Consider the following 18,915-nt stretch of genomic DNA (forward strand, 5'->3'; position numbering starts at 1 on the left):
TGTGTGTGTGTGTGTGTGTGTGTGTGTGTGTGTGTGTGTGTGTGTGTGTGTCGGCCTGCAAGTCTGCCAGTTTATGTGTCTGTTTGTCTGCCTGCTGCTGTATTTGTCTGTCTACCAAATACCTTAACTAAAATAACTTCAGTGTGTAAAAACAGGAGTAAGTGATGCGTTTAAAAGCTATTTTGGCTCCATCTAGTGGCAAAAGAGGGTACTGCAAATTCTTTTATGCTTAGTTTAGTTTAAATTCAGGAAACATCTGCAGTATGCAACTTTTATACAAATGAAAACAATAATAATAATAATAATGATAATACAGACCTTTGGGCACTTAAATAACTTAGAAACATCACAATATGTAGGAGAAAACATAAAATACAGAAACCCTTCAGCTGTGAGTTTGACAATGTCTGATTTTAACTAGGATGCGCAGATTCATCATACTGTTGTGATATAAAAATGTCTGCTGGAGCTCAAATATATAGCTCCCTGAGCTACTATTACTGTCTGAAGAAATGCAACAGAAACAACCAGTCCGAGCCCAGAGGAGAGTCTTAGCGCTGTCAATCAACCTTATGAACACTCTGCTTAATGTGCTAAAGGAAGAGAAACAAATTACTTTTACAGGAAAGCTGTTTATTTGCTGTCATTGGAGGCTATGCTAATTAGCCTTAGCATTTGTGCAGGCTATGCTAACTGCCATGTCGCAGATAGCAAGGGGGAACAGTTTCAGTAAACATAAAAAAATTATTATAAAAGTTACATACTGCTGCTTTAATGCTTTGTATTTTTATAAATTAGTCAACATGTGTGCCGTTTTTGAATGCTGCACTTAATTTATTGTCTTTTCTCTTTAATCCTTTTTTTTTTTTGGCCATCATCCTCTTTTATTTCTTGCCCTCCTCCTCCTCTTTTCCTCCTTCATCCCTCCATCCCTGTCTCTCCCCAGTCCAGACGACAGCAGGACCCCAGCCCTGGCTCAAACATGGCCAACGCTGACGTGGAACACAAGATGCGCTGAGGATGGAAGAAGGAAGAAAAAAATGGAAACTGAAGCAGTTTGTTTGTTTGTTGTTTGATTTCAACGCAGTCAGCATGAGACCACACTCATTGGCCAGTTGTTTTGCATTATTCCTCAAAACTGATATATATTTCAAACTTTTGAAATCAGACAAAAATGGAAATACAAAATTAACAAAAACCATTTAAAAGAAACCAAAGACTTAAGCAGGAATGTTTGGATGAAGAAGAAAAAAGAGCAGTTATTGAGATTTTGACTTAATTTAGAAAACTTATGCAAAACGTTGATAATGAGAGAAAGAGGAAGAGGTGAGAACAAGAAGGAGCAGAGAAAAGGTCGTTGTGGCTCAGGGTCACGGTCAAAAAATAAAATAAGGTCTAACGTTCACAGCATGAATCAAAATGAGGTTTCAACAGTTCATGATGTTAAAATCTATATATATGCATTTTTTCAGTGTTTCAACAACTCATGTTTGCTGATATGCTTGTGAAAAACTTCCATTTTATCAACTTAATTTCTTAAAACCTGCTGTTTTCTGAGACCAAAGTTCACTTTGCTGGAAGAAGGAAGGGAGGGATAAAAATAGGAGACTTAAAAAATATAGAAAGGCAAACCAAAGACATATTTACTCGGCTGGAGGGTTAAGAAGTGTTTGCTTTGTGTAAATTTAGATTTGTTCAAAACATCACAGGTTCTGTAGCCACAACCTGAAGGCTCTAAATATAGAAACGGCTACAAGGAGGAGATTTGAACGTCTTTCGTCTTCCGAGAGGTTTTGCACTATGTGATACAATCAGTCTTGATCTCCACATTGCTCGTCTTTTTATTGCATGAAAACAAATATGGGGCTTCCTTTGCTCTTCATTGCTTGTATCGCAGCCTCTTTATCCTAGGAGTGCTCTTTGCTGCTCTTTGATCAGGAACAACTGGGTGACTCAAACTCTGGTTTTCAAAAAGGTTTCAATAAATAAAATCTTTTTACTTCCTTTTTATTATTCTAATGTAAAAACAAAGCTGCAGCATAATACTTCCTTATGGTATTCAGAATCATTAAAAAGAACCTCAACACAAAATTAAAACTTAACGGTTATTGTGGGGTTATGTAGAGTAGCTATTGGTAGTCAGAATAATCGCAGGAAGGAATCTCAGTTGACTGTTGTTGGCTTGCAGTTTTTGCTCAAATTAATAACTCTCAGGGTTAGGTGGGTGGTAGGTGGGTGGGGTTCGGGTTAAACATTAAGGATTCACCTCAACTGTTTTCAGAAACTCACCGCTTTCAGCTGTGCAGCTGTTTCCACGGCACTTTGAGCGAAACCCAAACTCCTAAATATGAAAATACCAACCAAAATAATTTTCTGTTTTAAACCAGTTCCGACTTGTAAACATTAGCAAGTATAGCTGGAAAGTTTTCTGTCGGGTTTTAAATAGGTCAACACCCGAGATTGGTATTTATCAGTGTCAGCAGCTCTCTAATACCAACCAGGACAAGGAGCTGATACTTTATTGGATCGAGTTTACTCAAATTAAGCACGGTTTTATTTTCACAATCAAAAATTTTGGCTCTTAGTGATGTTTAGTCTGACTTCTGCATTACAAGTACAGAGTGCCATAAGTGCCACTTTTGTATATCTTAAAATTATTAATGTAAAATTGGAAACAAGCATTTGATACAGAGATATATGTTCAAATATTTTGGAGACAGTAATGGAATAAATACTGTAATGATAATTAAACCTAAACTTTGAAGCACTTAAAATATTATATAATGTTTGTTATGGTGTTGCAGTTCATCATGAAATGTTGACAACTTTCCATCAAAGAGACTCTCACCTCTGATTGGTTAACTTGAGCAGTAAGTCAACTTCAGATCAAGTTTTTAAAAGGTTTGTCCACCTCACTGAAAAGTATAATAAATGTACAATGTACTGAAGAATGCAACCATCAAATTAGTAATTTGATGGTGAAATGATGCTTTTTGTAAATAACACAAAAGAAATATAGACTAAACATATTTGGATAACATAACTTAATAAGTTATGTTTTGTTTGTAACTTGAATTAAATAATTAACAGTTTTGGTAATAAATTAAGGATTTCCTTTAGTCCCCGATTAAATAAAATCTTCCAAGCTGCAGCTCAAATATTGTTTACTCATATCAAGTCATCACAACTCCTATTCAGAGAAAATATTCACATTAATCACAGTTTGCTCCTACAGAGAACTGAACTTATGAACCAGTTCAGAGATGCATTTAGTTCCCGGACGCCACGTCACCCAGATGCTCCTCGTCTTTGCAGGGCCGTAAAAGCCTGAATGCAGTTTGCTTTCCCCTGTTCGGTTACAGCACTCGTCTATTGAAGCCATGTGTTTTCCTGTATGTCGTCACCTTCCTTTTGTTGTGTGAAAGTCAAGATGTTTACTTTTTATATTTCTCTTGTCATTAGGAGTTTTTAGTTCTTTTCTCTGCTTAGACCTGAAGCAGCTGCAGAATATTTTATGTAAATCAAAAAAAAGTTTTAAAAAAAGAAAAAAAAGGCATCTCCAGAGAATTGGGAGGTTTGAGGACTTTTGTTGCTTTTTTATGTACTCTTTATTAATGATTTTGTATTCTATTTTTTAAAATAAATCCACCTGAATGTGGATCGAGTCAAGTCCTGTAATCAGAAAATGTTTTACACTTTGTGAAATGAACGGTTGTATTGCCTTTGGCTCCTTTAAGTTTGACTTATTTAGATAAATGCAGACTCATCATGGTTCTTGTACATTTTCAGCATTTTAATGAGCTTTAAAATAAATTAAACAAAATAAACATGATAAGCTGGAGTTTGGATTTTCAACCAAGTTTCTTCAGGTTCTCTCTGCAAACACAGCCATAAAATCATCTCAGGGTTCACAACAGAAACAACTTTATCTGACATAATAATACTTTAACTTTTAAAATGGTAAAACTTATTGGCTCGATTGTGTTCTTTCTTCTGGCAATCAGCTGATTTATTCTCAGCTGGTTCAGTAATTAGTAATTAGTCACAAATGTTTTTAAAATCTTTTTTTCTGCGTGAACCTGCAGGATGAGAAGTGCTTTTATGGTTGATTGTGGTGTTTTTAAAGGAAGTAAAGGAGAGAATGTGGATATCATTGCGTGAGTTAAATGTATAGAAATACAAGCTGAGTCCATTAATTAAACTGGAATGTTGATTACGAATTCTCTAACATCTCATGTTTAGAGAATAAATTATAATGTTGCGCAAAAGAAATATAATGAGGAGGGAAAAGGTTCTTAATAAGCAATCTTTTCTTGTGATGATTTGGTCTATTTAAAGGAAATTTACTTGATTTATATTTGAACAATGAGGAATTCTACAAAAATAAAATCGAATAAGAAAATTTTTCCAAATTCTCTGAATTAAAGCTTTGAGATTTAGTGATAAAACCTGGAAGAAAACTGAGAACTCTCCAAAGGAAAAAAAATTACTTTTAGGTTTAAGAAAAATTTGAAACTCAATCTTTTCTCCACCATTGCACCAAGTGAACTAGAATAAAAAAACGAAAGCATCGAATCCATCCTTTCCTTTTCTTAATGCAGGCATTAAGTCAAACCATTAAAATATCATTTTCTTTTCTACATTATCTGTTACTTTTTTAACTTATTTATATGTTAGAACAACTTGGATGTTTTGTAGCTTGAGTAAACCTTCTTGCATTTCTCTTACTGTTTGTGTGCTCTGTGTTTTCATCTACTTTCATGTTGAACTTGTCCTCTCAGAGGAGTTTAACATATAATATGAGATATTCATTTCAAAATGTTGATTGTTTATCACAATAAATGTGTATCAGTTCCTCTATTTGTCTTTGATGTTTGGTGTTTCCTTTTAGCATTTTATGTCCTTCTTGGACTTCGTATTTTTTAAAGTAATACCAATATATTTATTATTTTATTTTTATGTACAAACCATAGAAAATTATTTTATAAATATTATATATGTAACATATATAATTGCGTTTATCTGGATTAAATATGTAAGCATATTTATCCATAAGTAATAAACACAAATTATTGAAAATGTAATGAAATAATCATTTATCATTTTTGATTATGAGGTTTCAGATTTTATTATTTATTTCATAACATAACATAATAAGCAAGTACGGATACATTCCTCATTTACATCTAACTTATTATTTATGTAATATTTATTCAATAAAGACAGTATTTTACTGAAATATTTAAATGAAATAAGTATCTAACTTATAGATACAGACCCCTCTATATATCAAGTTATAGTAAATTATTATTTTTATTTTTTTAATAAAACGGTATCCCAAGTTATTACATGTATAAATATTAATATTAGTTTTTATAGATGTATTTATAAATTAGAATAGTGAACATTTTACCCTCCATATTACATCAGGGGTTACGAATATTAATATGTTTGTTTTATGGAAGTAAATATGTGCCATCAGGATTTGAACAAAAAAATGCCTCTGGCACATTTTTACTTCCATACTTTCCTGCCTATGCAAAAAAACACACACACACACTTAGCGACTGTTTAGAAACGTGTGAGTGACGTCATCACGCCAGCCTTGGACGTTCTTTGAGCACAGGAAGTAGAGCTATCAGCTGATCCCGCTGGCTGTTGTTGATGTCTGAAGTTGCTGTTGTCGCTGCGTCTCTCTCTCGTCGGCCCTCGACATTAACGGACTCGGTGACACGCTGAGAAACGTGAACGGCAGCGGCCATTTACCGGGCGAAGGGACGCGTCACGTCGCTCGGAGGTCTGAACGTGCGTCCCCGGCGGGCAGCAGCGGAGCTAGCTCCTTAGCTGAAGGGAGAAAAACAGCAGCGGCAGCCCACGACGTCTCTTTGTTTCAATCCCAAGCAGGATAATAACTTTCCCTCGCTTGACTCAAGTATTTCTGTTTGCATATCCGTTACTTATATTTATAGTTATATTTAAAAACCGGGACACCGTCAGGGGCAGCTAATTGGTTTGCTAACGTTAGCTTGCAGTGCAGATTAAAAACATTTTTTGATTTTTTTTTTTCCCCCCTTTCGTAACCGCCCGAGATTCACAGTCTCTAAACATTGCGGCTGTATTGGAAAGGGAATCATCATCAGAGCTGATATGTGTTTGTTTTTCACTGTTCCATCTGTTGAACAAGTTGAACTGATCTCTGCTCTGCAGCGTGTGTCAGGTTGTCTTTATTGATTTCTAGAGTTCATAAACAAACTGTTGGTTCACTGACAGCTTCGTCTTGTGTGTTTTAGGTTTGCTGGCAGGTTGCGTCATTTGTTTATCCGCAAGCTGTCAGTCCGTGCTGGATATTTTTGCTGTTTTTATGTTTTAAATAGTTTTTCCATAGGTAGAAGAATATCAAACACTTTTATACCTCTTCTTTGGAGCTGATTTTCAACCCAGGAAAAATATCATGAGATAAGGAAGGAGCCGCTTTGATGCTCATGAATTTGGCAGCTTGATAGTTATGATTTAAAATAGGACGCTGAAGGTGCATTGGGAAGTCGCTGTGATCAGGGAGAGCCAGCAGAAACAGGCAGGGTCCCACAGAGTCTTGAGGTGAGGTGAGCTGCCCCCACACTACTTGCCAATGCTGGATCTGGAAGTGGTGCCTGAGAGATCACTAGGAAATGAGCAATGGGAATTCGCCTTAGGTGAGTGTCAAACCTGAGAACCAGTTAGGATGAAGCCATGTGACAATGTCACTGTCTCAAGAAATTAGGATGTTACTAGATTTATTTCCACAATTTAATTCAAAAGAGAAATTAAAATAGTCTTATTACATACAGAGTGATTCATCTTATTTCTGTGAATTTGTGATAATTGCCTTAAAAATTAGAAAGTTTAATTTAGTCGCCTTCCTAAAATAATGATGTAATTTTTGCCAAAATAATGACATTTGCAGAAAAAAGAAAATTGCCAACTGCTTATTGTAAAAAGATGATTTAACCAAAAAAATTTTGAAAAATCACTCATGTCAAAAACTGACTCAGATGTTATTTTAGGAAGGTGACAACAAGTGTAGAAGGTTTTTAGCAGAAAAAATGTTACGTTGTCTAGTATATAATTTCCTAAAGTTTTCAGCTTCTGACCCTCAAATTTAAAATGTCAAAGGATCTTGATTCTGACTCTTGGTTGTACATTTAAAATATTTTGCTGAGTTAGTTAAAATAAACAAAATTGTTATCAGCAGACATTGTATTGATCAAGAAATTGCTCTTATTATTATTCATGACCAATATAAAAAAAATCTTTCGCAACATTTATAGACCCTTCAGTTATCTGTGACCCCAAATGGGAACCCGACCCCAACTTTAGGAAATGCTAGTGTAGTAGACAAGCTTATGTCCAGAATGTGGGTAAACCGATATTTTAAAGTCAATGTCTGTTCATGGAATGCTGAACAAAACGTTAAGAAAAAAAATTTTGTTTAAAAAAAACAACAAAAAACATGCAAATACGACAAGAATAACTGGAGCATTGAAAGCTGTTCCTATTCAGGAGTTTGGTGGCAATTCACCAGATTAATTTTTTTTTTTTATGTATTTGGCTATTGTTTTGTGTTTTTAAAAAAAACTGGATTGGGAGTTTTAATCTATAAGCTGTATTAACCAAAACCTGTAATAAAACTTGACATATCAGCCAAGGAGCCTATATAATGTACAAGTTTTGCTTTTTTGATTGAATTAATTGAAGAAATGAACTTTTCAGTTATGTTAATTTACCTAATTGTACCTGTCTGTCTGTATACAGCTTAGTATAAATTGCTGGTCTCGTTAAGTGGCTTGAGATTACATTTACTTTGAAATAAATGGCCTGAATCAGCAGCAGTCAGATGACTCCACTGTCAGGACTTTATGACAGTATTCCCCTCTTACGTGTGCATCTCTTTGTTTTTACAGGGATGCCATTTTCCCAGGCCATCTCTATCCTGCAGAAACACTGCCGTATAATCAAAAATGTCCAGGTGCTATACAGCGAGCAGGTGAGCCAGCTGCAGCTCTGCTCATAGGGCCTCTGTTGGTTGTGTAACCTTAAAAAATGTTAATCAGCTTGCAAAAGAATTTGGCAGCTCTGGAAGTCTTGCAGACGTTTCTGTATTTTCAAAAGATTTATTTTGAAACTAAATCTTTGGTACAACTGTAAGCCACATCTACTGCACTGTTAAAACCACATTGTCCAGCTTTCAGTTATTCTTTCTCATTCTTTTTGTTTATGCCCACATTTTCATTGTCATTCCAATTCTAGTTAGTCTGACCTATGAATCATTTCAGTTAAGTTGAAGCTTCTTGTGTGACTCTATGCCAAAAAATGACACATCCCGGCTTATTGTGCTGTTCATTTAGAAACATCAAGAATGCAAAAAAACTATTAAGTTATTAGGCCTAAGAAACATAAATTACGCTTTAGGAAACATTGTTTTACTGTTACCTGCATTTAATACCCCTTTGGTACAGAGAACATCAGTTTCTACTTTCCGTCATTCAATTAAATGTGTCAAACCTGCACAGATCATATTGGGGAACATTGCAATAATCATGTAACAAATAATTAAATGTGTTTCTGTCGAGGGTTTACAGTGAACAAAGAACCCCGATAATAACTAGTTTATCAAGCTTAGCTGAACAAAATTGGCATAATGCTTAAAGCTAGATTGCTTGTTTATTTGCAGCTGTTATTTTGTTGTGTGACCTGTATTTATATTGTTCATCGCTTTCCATTTTGGACTCTGTAACTAAAATCTGTGAAAAAAACAAACATCTTGGGCATTTCAATCAATTGAATGAAAGAAGCGACTAACAAAAACAGTTTATCACAAAAAGTTTTACTTTTGTGAACGCAGTTAATGCAAAGGAAGAGACCAAGGGAAGTAAAAAGCAAGAAAAATGTTAATGTTTGTATTAAACTACAAACGAACATCCTATGACTGGGATTTCCCATCATCCCTCCAGACACCGCTCAGCCATGACCTCATATTGAACCTGACTCAGGATGGGATTAAACTGCTGTTTGACGCCACAAATCAGAGACTCAAGGTGAGAACGGCTCGTTTAGCACTGATATCAGACTCCCATGTCACATGCCGCCTCTTTATTCCTGGCTGGATTTATGCTTTTACATATTAGGTGATTGAAGTGTACGACCTGAGCAAAGTCAAGTTGAAGTACTGGTGAGTACAAGGATTTTTACAAACATGATAATGTTAGACTTCTGCTTCATCCTACATCCATAAGTAAGTCGCTCTCGTTGGTTGGTAATAAGTCTGAGCTATAAAATCCAAAAGGCCACTTTCATAGCTCAGCCATCGCTCCTTCTGAGACCCACAGCTGCTCAGTCATGTCACAGTAACTGAATCTGCTTGTGTTAATGTATCTGTTAGATTAGGCCTCTGTTATTGTCTCTTCCTGCTGAATCACTTCCAGTTGCTCTCAGTCGTTCTTTCTCTAATGCAGCTCTTTGCTGTATGAATGCTAACTGACCTAACATGCTGTGTTTGTGTGTGCTGTCTTTTAGTGGAGTCCATTTCAACTCTCAGGCCATCACCCCCACAATAGAGCAAATAGACCAGTCATTTGGAGCGACTCATCCTGGAGGTACTTAATAACAAAGGTTTTATTCACAAATAAACAACTTTTAATGTAGTTTAATAAACATTGGCTCCTTTTGTGCAGTTTATAATGCTGCAGAACAATTGTTCCATCTCAACTTTCGAGGACTTTCCTTCTCCTTTCAACTGGATTCGTGGAATGAAGCTCCAAAATACGAGGTAAGAATGGACCAGTTCCCTTCAGCCAGAACAGTTTAAGCTGTTTTAAAACAGTCTAAAAAATAGAGTACACTAGCATTCTTCTAGTGTACTCTTTTTTTCTAACCTAAAGGCAATAAATACATATTTCTGTACAGTTTTGCCTTAATTAGTTTGCTGAGTGTTTTATTCTTTCTGCAAATGACCGTTTTGAAGTCTGTATACTTGAGTTAAAATGAATGAATTCCATCTGTGATCGAATAATCATAATTAATTTGATTGTCTCTGATATGTCATAAAATGGACATTTCATGTCAGAATAACTCCTGAATGGACAAATAAAATGTATTATTTGCTACATCACTACGAATTCAATCTTTCGTAGCTCGTAAACATTTTATATCATGCGCCATCTCACTGCTGTGTTGTTATTTCATCCTTTCTGCAGATTCCACATGGAGCCATGGTCAAGAGGATGCACATCTACACTGGCAACAACCTCCAAGAAACAAAGTACGTAATGACCACAACTCTTCCATGTGGCCCAGTGACCTTCCTGCTAGAGGACATTAAAGCGTTTACGTTAAATCTAGTCTGTAGGCAGCAGCAGAATAAGTTTTCTAACCAGTTCAGACTGGAATGTTTCCTGTGTTTCCTCAGAGCTCCTGCGATGCCGTTGGCTTGCTTCATGGGCAACATCTTTGCAGAGTGTGTCGACGTCCTGAGGGATGGGGCGGGTCCTCTGGGGCTCAAGCTCCGCCTTCTCACAGCAGGTAACACACCTGAAAGACTCTGAAAATGACTGACTGTGTCAATCTGCTGCTTTTTGAAGCATCCAAGTGCAAAAACTCTTCTAGTGGAATATTATGTGGAATATTTTATTAGTTAGAACTGACCCTTTATTTGGTTAAATGGATTCGCAGACAACAGGAATTCAGTTTTATAGTTTATGAAAGTTTATAAAATTGATTTTATAAAATATAAAATCAGTTTTTAGTAAAGTTCAATGAAACTTTGATTATTAACAGTAGCAGAACCTTCTTGATTCATTTACCTGTGCAGTTTTGGATTGGAGTTCAGTGAATATTTTGTTTATTAAATATTCTAATAGACATATTATCTAATGATACTGATAAATACTGCATTAAACTGAGGTTTGAGAAAAACAGGACTAGAATATTTTTGTGACTTACTTGTGTCTCCCATTCCTGCTGCAGGTTCTGGACTCGGTGTGATGGCTGATGCAAAGGTCCGGTATCTGGAGAGGAGCATCTTCTTTGGAGACTCCTGTCAGGACGTTCTGGGCGCTTTGGGCTCGCCGCACAAAGTCTTCTACAAATCTGAGGATAAGGTCAGAGCTGCTTCTCTTTTTGAGAGTCTTTTGAATCTGTGTTGCATTCACTAAGTAAAATGAAACTTGAAATAAAAATGTTCACCTTTTCCTGTGTTTCAGATGAAGATCCACTCTCCGTCTCCTCACAAGCAGGTTCCCTCTAAATGTAACGACTACTTCTTCAACTACTTCACCCTCGGAGTGGTACGTGGGCCCAGCCAGGCTCCAAACCTTTAATGGTTTTGATACTGTGCTTATTTTATTCCATAGATTATTTTGACAATTATTCACATAAACAAATTAACACATTCTGCAGATTTTCTTTTAACTTATTTCATACAATATTAAAAATACAGTTATTGTCATTTCAATAATCGATTAATCTGTTTCATTGTTTTAGCCTTAAAATGATTCATTAACAAAACATTTTAAGACGTGACCATCCCAGCTGGTGTCTTTTGGACAACATGAGCCTGCGTTGCTCCTCTCTGTCATTTTGGGAGTTAAACAGATGTTTATCCGGTGACCTTTGCGGGTCACTGGCTGAATTCCCCGGAGCAGTTTGGGAAAGTAAACAAGCTGAACTCATCCGGTGCTACTGTAGAGATGAGCTAAAAACAGCAGCACAACACGACTCTGTGTGAGGCTGCAGGGCTGCGTTTATCTCCGTTTACCCTCCGCCACAGGTTGACTGCAGCTGATCGATGGGTTGTGTTGTGTTTCAGGACATCCTGTTTGACTCGACGACCCACCTGGTTAAGAAGTTCGTCCTCCATACGAACTTCCCTGGGCATTACAACTTTAATATGTAAATATTTTTTGTTACCACCTCTTCTATATCTCGGCTTTAATCAGATTAATCCTTTTGTTGTGGAGTTTGATGCGACTGATTATTTCTGCTGTCCCAGATACCATCGATGTGACTTTAAGATCCCACTACTCATCAAAAAAGGTGGGCTGTCACTTGATCGGTCTGAGTTTTAGTCTCTGTATTTGTGCTTTCTTTCTTCAACCTGTTGTTGTTTTCTGATTCCTCAGAAGGAACAGACTCTCAGGCGGAGGATTGCATCTTAACCACCTACAGCAAGGTCAGTTATGAGAAGAAAAATTAAACAATGCCTCCTCTGGAATATTAAAAAGGCTTCTGTCAAAGTTTGGATATTTTGATTTTAAGCTTTGTATCCTGTTTTATTTTTTTAACTACACATTAAGTCGGATAAGTACTTTTAAGAAGTTCCTGATTGGGCTGGAAAGCTGGTCTTAAGTCAGTCATTCCTTAATAGTGATTACGGGTCATTTTATCTATAACAAGACAACTGGAACTTTTCCATCAATATTAGAGGAATTATTGACCTAAAACAAAAGTTATTGTAAGTTGGTTTTGTTTGTGTACTACCATTTGCTCTAGAAACTAGACCAAAAATACGTGATAAGGTTTTGTGTTTTTGCAGTGTAGATTGTTTCTGTTTTTAGAGTAGCATCTTTAATGTAGAGTCCAGTTAGTCTTGGACAGATATGATAAGCTTTTGCAAAAATGCCTGAAGTGCTAACACCATAATTTTATAGAAATAAGCATAAAACTATTAGATCTATTTTAATTTAAGCAGACAAGCAGTAATTATTGTTGCGAAAATAATCTGGTTTCTACAGTGATAATAATGCCACCTGTAATTTTCACGTAATGCTTTTTCATAGACGCTTAGAATAACCAAACTGAGTAAAAATTTTATCACCATTATCTTTTAATAATCCTTCAAAACTAAATTAATTAGATTTTGTGCAAAGTAGTTTATTTTCAAAGCATCTGTCTGCTGTGTCCGTTAAGAAACTTTTAAATCTGGTACAATGATGGCTTGCTGAATTTTCTTCTATTTATTATAAGCAGCAGCTTTTCTGTATTTGTTTCTAAAATCTGTTTTGATGAGGCGTCTTTGTGTTTAGTGGGATCAGATTCAGGAGCTTCTGGGTCATCCGATGGAAAAACCCGTCGTCCTTCACAGGTAAACACTCTGATCATCATAATTTCTCAGAACAGAGTCATTATGGATGACAGGAAGGATTTAAACGGATCGAAGGTCAAGTGATGGCGCTCCGTCGATATTATTCTGTGATATATATCTCATCTTTTTATTCCTGCCAGGTCTTCATCAGCCAACAACACAAACCCGTTCGGTTCCACTTTCTGCTTCGGACTACAGAGGATGATTTTTGAGGTCAGAATTTTCACAACAGACAAATTTGTCTGGAAACAACTTGGATCAAGTTGCAAAGATAAAGAAGCTCAACTTGCATCCTGTTTTTTTAAAAACTACACATTTAACTAGGAGTGCACTCATTTCCTTAATCTTGAGAGACTGGTGATCAGTCGATACTTAGATATGAAGTCGCTCTTAAGTACCTCAACAAAAGTTTAAAATCAGTCACTGTCTTCAAGAAAAACTTATACTTCCTTGAACAGGTTAGAATAGATCTATGGCCTATACAAAACATGTTCTTTACATTTTTAACACAAAGTCATTGTTAAACATTGAGATTAATCTGGTCAGTTCTGGATGTTTTCAGAATGAGATGTTTTAGACTAAAAAGTCAGAGTTTTATTTATTTTATTTATGTTTTGGTGGCCCTAATTGTCTTCTGTTCCTTCCAGATTTGTGTCTATTTTGTTTCCAGTCCATCTATCCCAATGGCGGTTATTTTCTAGGGAGGAACAAAAAGCCCAAAATGGTTCTGATGGTTCTGCTGGTTCTGAACCTGCATCCTGTCTCTAACGCGACCCTGATTTCTTCTACAGGTGATGCAGAACAATCACATAGCATCAGTCACCCTCTATGGAGCTCCCCGGACCACCAGTCAACCCCGACCCGAGTCCAGCGCGAGTTCCCACTGAACCAGAACCACGCCCCATTCTGGCCGACCCAAACAACAGTTCTTTTGCTGACTGAATTGGAACCGAAACCAGATTTTTTTTTTTTTTTTTTTTTACCTAAACAGGCCTGGCAGAATCACTACAACCTGGCTCAGGTGCTTCAGAGTGAAAAAGTCGACATCAAAACCAGACCTGCTGCCACCTGTTTGGTACCAGCATGCGGGGTTCTGTTGGTACCAAACTCGCCCCGTCCTGCAGGGACGCGGTCCTGCTGCGGGAGCAGCTCACATGCTTCGAAAAGAAAGCTGTAAAATCTGCATCCTGTGAACCTCAGAGACCGTTCTGCTGCCTGTACAGTGACAGAAGCTTCATGCCATCGTGATGCATTCGGGTTCATCGACGCTGCAGGAAAACATAAAACTAATAAAACTACATCAGCCAACCACACTGCCATCCCGGTCAGTCCTGCTCGTCTTCCTGCTTCAAGACCGCTCCGGATCTGGGTCCAGTCCAACCCGTCCAGTCCTGCACCATGAGCCCAAACACACTTCAAGCTAAGCGTCCATTTCTGTTTTAAATCACAAGACCCAGCCTGACCCGATCCAAACATCTCCATCTTCACTCCCCAAACACTTCCTTGACCCACCTGAGTCCGTTTGCAGCCGTTTCATCTCATTGCTACAGACTTTACTTCCCATCATTTCAACCCGACTGTCACGCCTTTCTGATGAACGGCGGCCGGTTCAGACGGTTAAAGGTCAACCCGCATGACTCTGAACGAGAAGCGATCTCCAGAAAGCACAACAGGAAGTGCTCTCGCTTCGTTCGGTTGATTAAAGCTACAGCATGTCCCTTTTATTCAGAATGTTCTTTTTTACGTATTTGTTAAAATTATCAATAGCTTGTGACAGCACAATATAATGCAGATAATCTCTAAAAGAAACTTGAACTTCTCTTACTTCTGCCTAAGATCTTTGTCACCTGAACACACAGCTCCATGCGAAACAACCAATCAGAGCCAGGAGGAGGGTCTTAGCGCTGTCAATCATCCTCACATCCTCCGCTTGTTCTCTGCTAGCCTGCCAGAAATGCTCAGGCTAGTTAGCATAGCCACAGATGATGGCAGATAAATGGATTTTCCTGAATGGTAAGTTGTTAAAGCTTGTACATGATGTGTATTGACAGCACTAAGAGCCTCCTCCACCTGATTGGTTGTATTTTTAGATGACAGTAGTAGCATTGGGAGCTGGATCTTTTCACAGATTATCTATCTCATATTAAACTGCTACAACATGGCGACAATTTGAATTATTACGTTAAAAAACAACATATTCTTGTAAAAGTTACGTACTGCAGCTTTAACAACCTTCCTGCATGCTCTGTCTGGGTGTCCAAAGCACATTTCTCCCTCACCATGACAACCATTTCCATTGTGTAATAATCATAATAATTTATTGTGATTCCTATTTTTGTTTTTAACATTTGCACTAATAGACACATTTTTACTTGATCGTGCCCCATCCTTTGAGATGGATATGTATTGAAGCGTAGGAGGGATGTGTGTGTGAGTGTGTGTGTGTGTTGGTGCAGATGAGCGGCGCCGCCATCGCGTTCTGTACGACGTTTCGTCTTTCTTCAGTGCTTTCTTCCGTTCTGATCCAGCTGCAGTTATCTCTCTGTTTAGTTGCCAAATGCTAAAGCCAAAGACCTTTTAGGAAGTCTTCATTTCATCGGTGTGTTTTCTTGTCTTGCAGAGTCAAATATTCCTAACTCCATCTTAATTTGAAGACGTGGTACAGCTTTTAATCCGTGTTTCAGTAATGATCCAACATGACCAGCCGACTCAGCTCATCCGTTCTGGATAAGTCGCATCGTGTTTACCGTCAGCTCGTACCGTGGTCGACGTCCTCAGTGAACTGTGACGTAGAGAACAGCCGTCATTTCTGTGGTTGTCAAACCGACTTGTTTTGGAAATGCATCAGTCATTTCTTTCTCCCAGCATGTAAATTGACCTTGTTTTTAATTACAAACTAATTAATAAACTGTGCATTCATTTTAATAGACAAATTCTCTCATTGTTCCTTGATGCAAGTGTATTTTCGTTTTCCCGCCTTTTCAAAATATTCGCTTTAAGTACTGTGCCTTTAACAGAAAAATCCGCTACCCTTGGATTTTTCCACATTTTGTCAAGATACAACCACAAACTTTACTGTTCCTCTACACAAACTGCTGTTCTTTCTTTAAACGACTTCTGTGAATATAAGTCTTAAAATCTTGCCACAAATCTATTAGATTTAAACCTGAACTTTGACTGGACCATTCTAACACGTGAATTTGCTTTGATCCAAAGCAAATGTCTCAAAAACAGCTGCGTTTCGTTACAAATGTGTGCAAAACTTTGATAGTCCGCTAATGGAAAACTCTACTCCGTTGTTTCCATTAAATAAGAAACGCAATGAAAATCACACGTGATGAAGTTTGTACAGGCTACGAGTAATTAAAAAAAGCCTCATCATCCTCCTACCACTTCCTGTCTTCCTCTTCGTCTTTTCCGTCTGTAGTAACATCCGGCCGTTGGTCAGACGACTCGTTTGCCAATTTTATGAAAAAAAAAATCATTTTGATACAGACAAAAAAAAACACCTCATCATATCACAAAAACTTTGCAGTTGATGCTTTTCCATTAAGCAAATTTATTTTCATAAATCTATCATAAATGTCATTCTGCACATCTGAATCAAAAAGCTAAATTAGCTTCACAGCATCCAATCAGATTCTACAAATTAGCTAATCATTTGATCCAAGTGCGTTGAAGGTCAATCTGAAATGTGCTGGATTTTGACTCAAACTGTAGATTATAGATTATATTACATCATTTTTAGTTGGTGTTTAGTCAACTTCTTACTAAATAAGTATTTTATTGCTCTTGATTATATTTAAGGATCTCACTGTAAAGGGAGAATATTTCAACTACATTTTATTTGGAAAAATGTTGATAATCATGCATCTTTTTTTTTACTTATTTTATCACATCATATTCAGCGAAATAAAATGATAGAAGTTTGATTTTTGTACTGAGACAAAATGTGGAACAGATCAAATGGTATTTGTTAGACTGTGGAGCCATCACACAAACAAAATTTTTATTTGTGATTTTTTTCCTTTGAAGGATCCCAAACTAGCTTGTTTTTTTGTTTCACACTTCTATAATCTGAAAGCCATTAAATAAAATGCATGCTTTTCTTTTCAGGCAGCAGTGAATTTTCAAGTAGGCTGTTTAAAGTAGCAAGAACATTTTTTCAGTGCACAGAAACTCATTTTAGTGTTTAGATTTCTAACCAATGCTTTTTAGTGTTTCTCAAAAGAAAAGCTGTTGTGAAGTCAATGCCCAGCTGTATAAACGCTGTAAATAGCTGTTCCTGGCATCCTTTGTTACGACTTGGTTTCTTCTTTTCTGTATTGTGAAGAAAGTTAATCAGAAAATAGTTTCTGCTCTCGGCTGGTTCAGTCAGCCGGGCAGCGTCGGTGTTTCTAGTGGGCTGCCGGCAAACGGATGTCTCTGTGAAGCACATAAACTCTTCATTTTCACATCATTCTCTGCTGGACAAAGTTTGATATTTGTCTGATTTCACTGCGTGGCGCAGCCCCCATCTGGATGACGGGGTGAGCCTGGATGTTCAGGTTCTCACTTTCTTCAGCTTTGACAAACCTTTTGGGTTTTGAACATATCTCTTTGGGGTTCTGTTAGGTTTCCCAATATTTAAAGTTGATCTGATCTCCGTTTTGGTATGTTTTCTGGTGAAAACTGTCTTACATGTCGTGGTCAAATATTTTCCCAAAACTCGCTTCGGTGGAAGAAAATGTGTTTAAAAACAAAGTCTGAAACATTGTGCCTCATCTCCCTCTGAGCCTGTTTTTATCTTTTTTTTTTCCTCTGTAAAAATGATTTTCTGTGGGACATACAGTGTGAGAATGCATTTTAATTGCATTGGGAAATGTGTGAGTGTAAGATATGCATTTATTTCTTTGTCTTGCTTTTTTTTTTTTTTTTTTTTTGTCAACTTAGTTTTATAAGACTATAAAAAGGCTGAAAATCAGCCTCCACATCTGAAAAATATGGTTGTGTCTCTTCCTCTGTTACTGTGTGAAATTAAATAAATTAGTAATCTAAAACAAAATTTAAATACAGGGACCATTACTTATTTGGTTATTCATAAACAATAAATATTCACAGAATATCTTATATCTTGGCACACTGGAATTAAGACGAAACTAACTTAAAAGTAACTTTCAGGATATAAGAGTTTAAGTAAATAATTTATTAATATTGATGGAAAAGTTGGCTAATTATTTCACTTATAACATGGAAAAAATGTCTGGTAAGTGAAATAATTTGCCAGTGGAACTTGTAGTTTTTCATATGTTATTGACATAAAACAAACGGACATATCTTGCAGAAAAAATACTTGTGCACTTGAGTTTTCTTATCTGGAGTGCACAGGATCAAAAGTAATTGACCTAATTTGTTCTTTAACCTGCATTTTTATTACATTTAACAAATAAATGAAAAAAAAAACATTTATTACATTCCACAAATGTAATGAATGTTTTTATTTATTATTTTATTTAGTTGTATTAACTGATACTAAATATTCATATTTCTAAATATGTTCACCAGAGACTTTAATAGCCTGTTGTAGTTTTATATTTGTTGTTTTTGTCTAACTTTTTGGTGGAAATCTTTCCAAGTGCAACATTCAGATTGAGAAAATGAATGTATGAGCTCAGTTTTTGTTTGCTTGGTGCTGAGATGTTCGTTTCTGTGGGATAATGTTTGTGGGAGTAATTTTTGTGTTGTATGTAATACCCCAGTTTAGCCACTAGGTGTAACATTTGTGCTGGGGATTGTTTCCTGTATAAAAGGTAGAACCT

The 18,915-nt window shown here is 36.6% G+C and overlaps 2 protein-coding genes across 5 annotated transcripts in view; both read left to right on the plus strand.

Annotated features, from left to right (window-relative positions):
• The window catches only part of cbfb (core-binding factor subunit beta), a 37,899-nt gene extending 33,039 nt beyond the window's left edge, over nucleotides 1-4,860 (plus strand). For 2 of the 4 annotated variants that reach the window (XM_055052413.1, XM_055052578.1), the window contains one exon: nucleotides 947-4,860. In XM_055052413.1, coding sequence (XP_054908388.1) covers nucleotides 947-1,018 — 72 coding nt within the window. In that variant the 3' untranslated portion in view covers nucleotides 1,019-4,860. The remainder of the gene's footprint in view (nucleotides 1-946) is intronic. The other 2 variants (XM_055052493.1, XM_055052660.1) reach the window with 2 other exon arrangements.
• A 764-nt stretch (nucleotides 4,861-5,624) lies between these two features.
• phaf1 (phagosome assembly factor 1) lies at nucleotides 5,625-18,012 on the plus strand. Its single transcript, XM_055052035.1, has 16 exons — nucleotides 5,625-6,692; nucleotides 7,941-8,023; nucleotides 8,991-9,074; nucleotides 9,165-9,208; nucleotides 9,553-9,632; nucleotides 9,711-9,805; nucleotides 10,233-10,297; nucleotides 10,445-10,557; nucleotides 11,002-11,135; nucleotides 11,238-11,321; nucleotides 11,843-11,925; nucleotides 12,026-12,069; nucleotides 12,156-12,205; nucleotides 13,059-13,117; nucleotides 13,258-13,330; nucleotides 13,909-18,012. Exons 1-16 carry the CDS (start codon nucleotides 6,629-6,631, stop codon nucleotides 14,002-14,004), a joined length of 1,251 nt encoding a protein of 416 aa, XP_054908010.1. The 5' UTR covers nucleotides 5,625-6,628; the 3' UTR covers nucleotides 14,005-18,012.
• The last annotated feature ends 903 nt before the right edge of the window (nucleotides 18,013-18,915 follow it).

This window comes from Poeciliopsis prolifica, unplaced genomic scaffold, assembly GCF_027474105.1.
Source record: "Poeciliopsis prolifica strain line A6 unplaced genomic scaffold, Auburn_PproV2 SCAFFOLD001, whole genome shotgun sequence".
In the NCBI taxonomy this organism is placed as follows: Eukaryota; Metazoa; Chordata; class Actinopteri; order Cyprinodontiformes; family Poeciliidae; genus Poeciliopsis; species Poeciliopsis prolifica.

Excerpts from the sequence above, each read along its gene's own strand:
- phaf1 (XM_055052035.1), top strand. The coding sequence starts at position 6,629 with ATGCTGGATCTGGAAGTGGTGCCTGAGAGATCACTAGGAAATGAGCAA. Across the intron at positions 9,075-9,164 it reads CCACAAATCAGAGACTCAAG|GTGATTGAAGTGTACGACCT; the intron begins GTGAGAACGGCT and ends TTTACATATTAG. Across the intron at positions 12,070-12,155 it reads CCCACTACTCATCAAAAAAG|AAGGAACAGACTCTCAGGCG; the intron begins GTGGGCTGTCAC and ends CTGATTCCTCAG.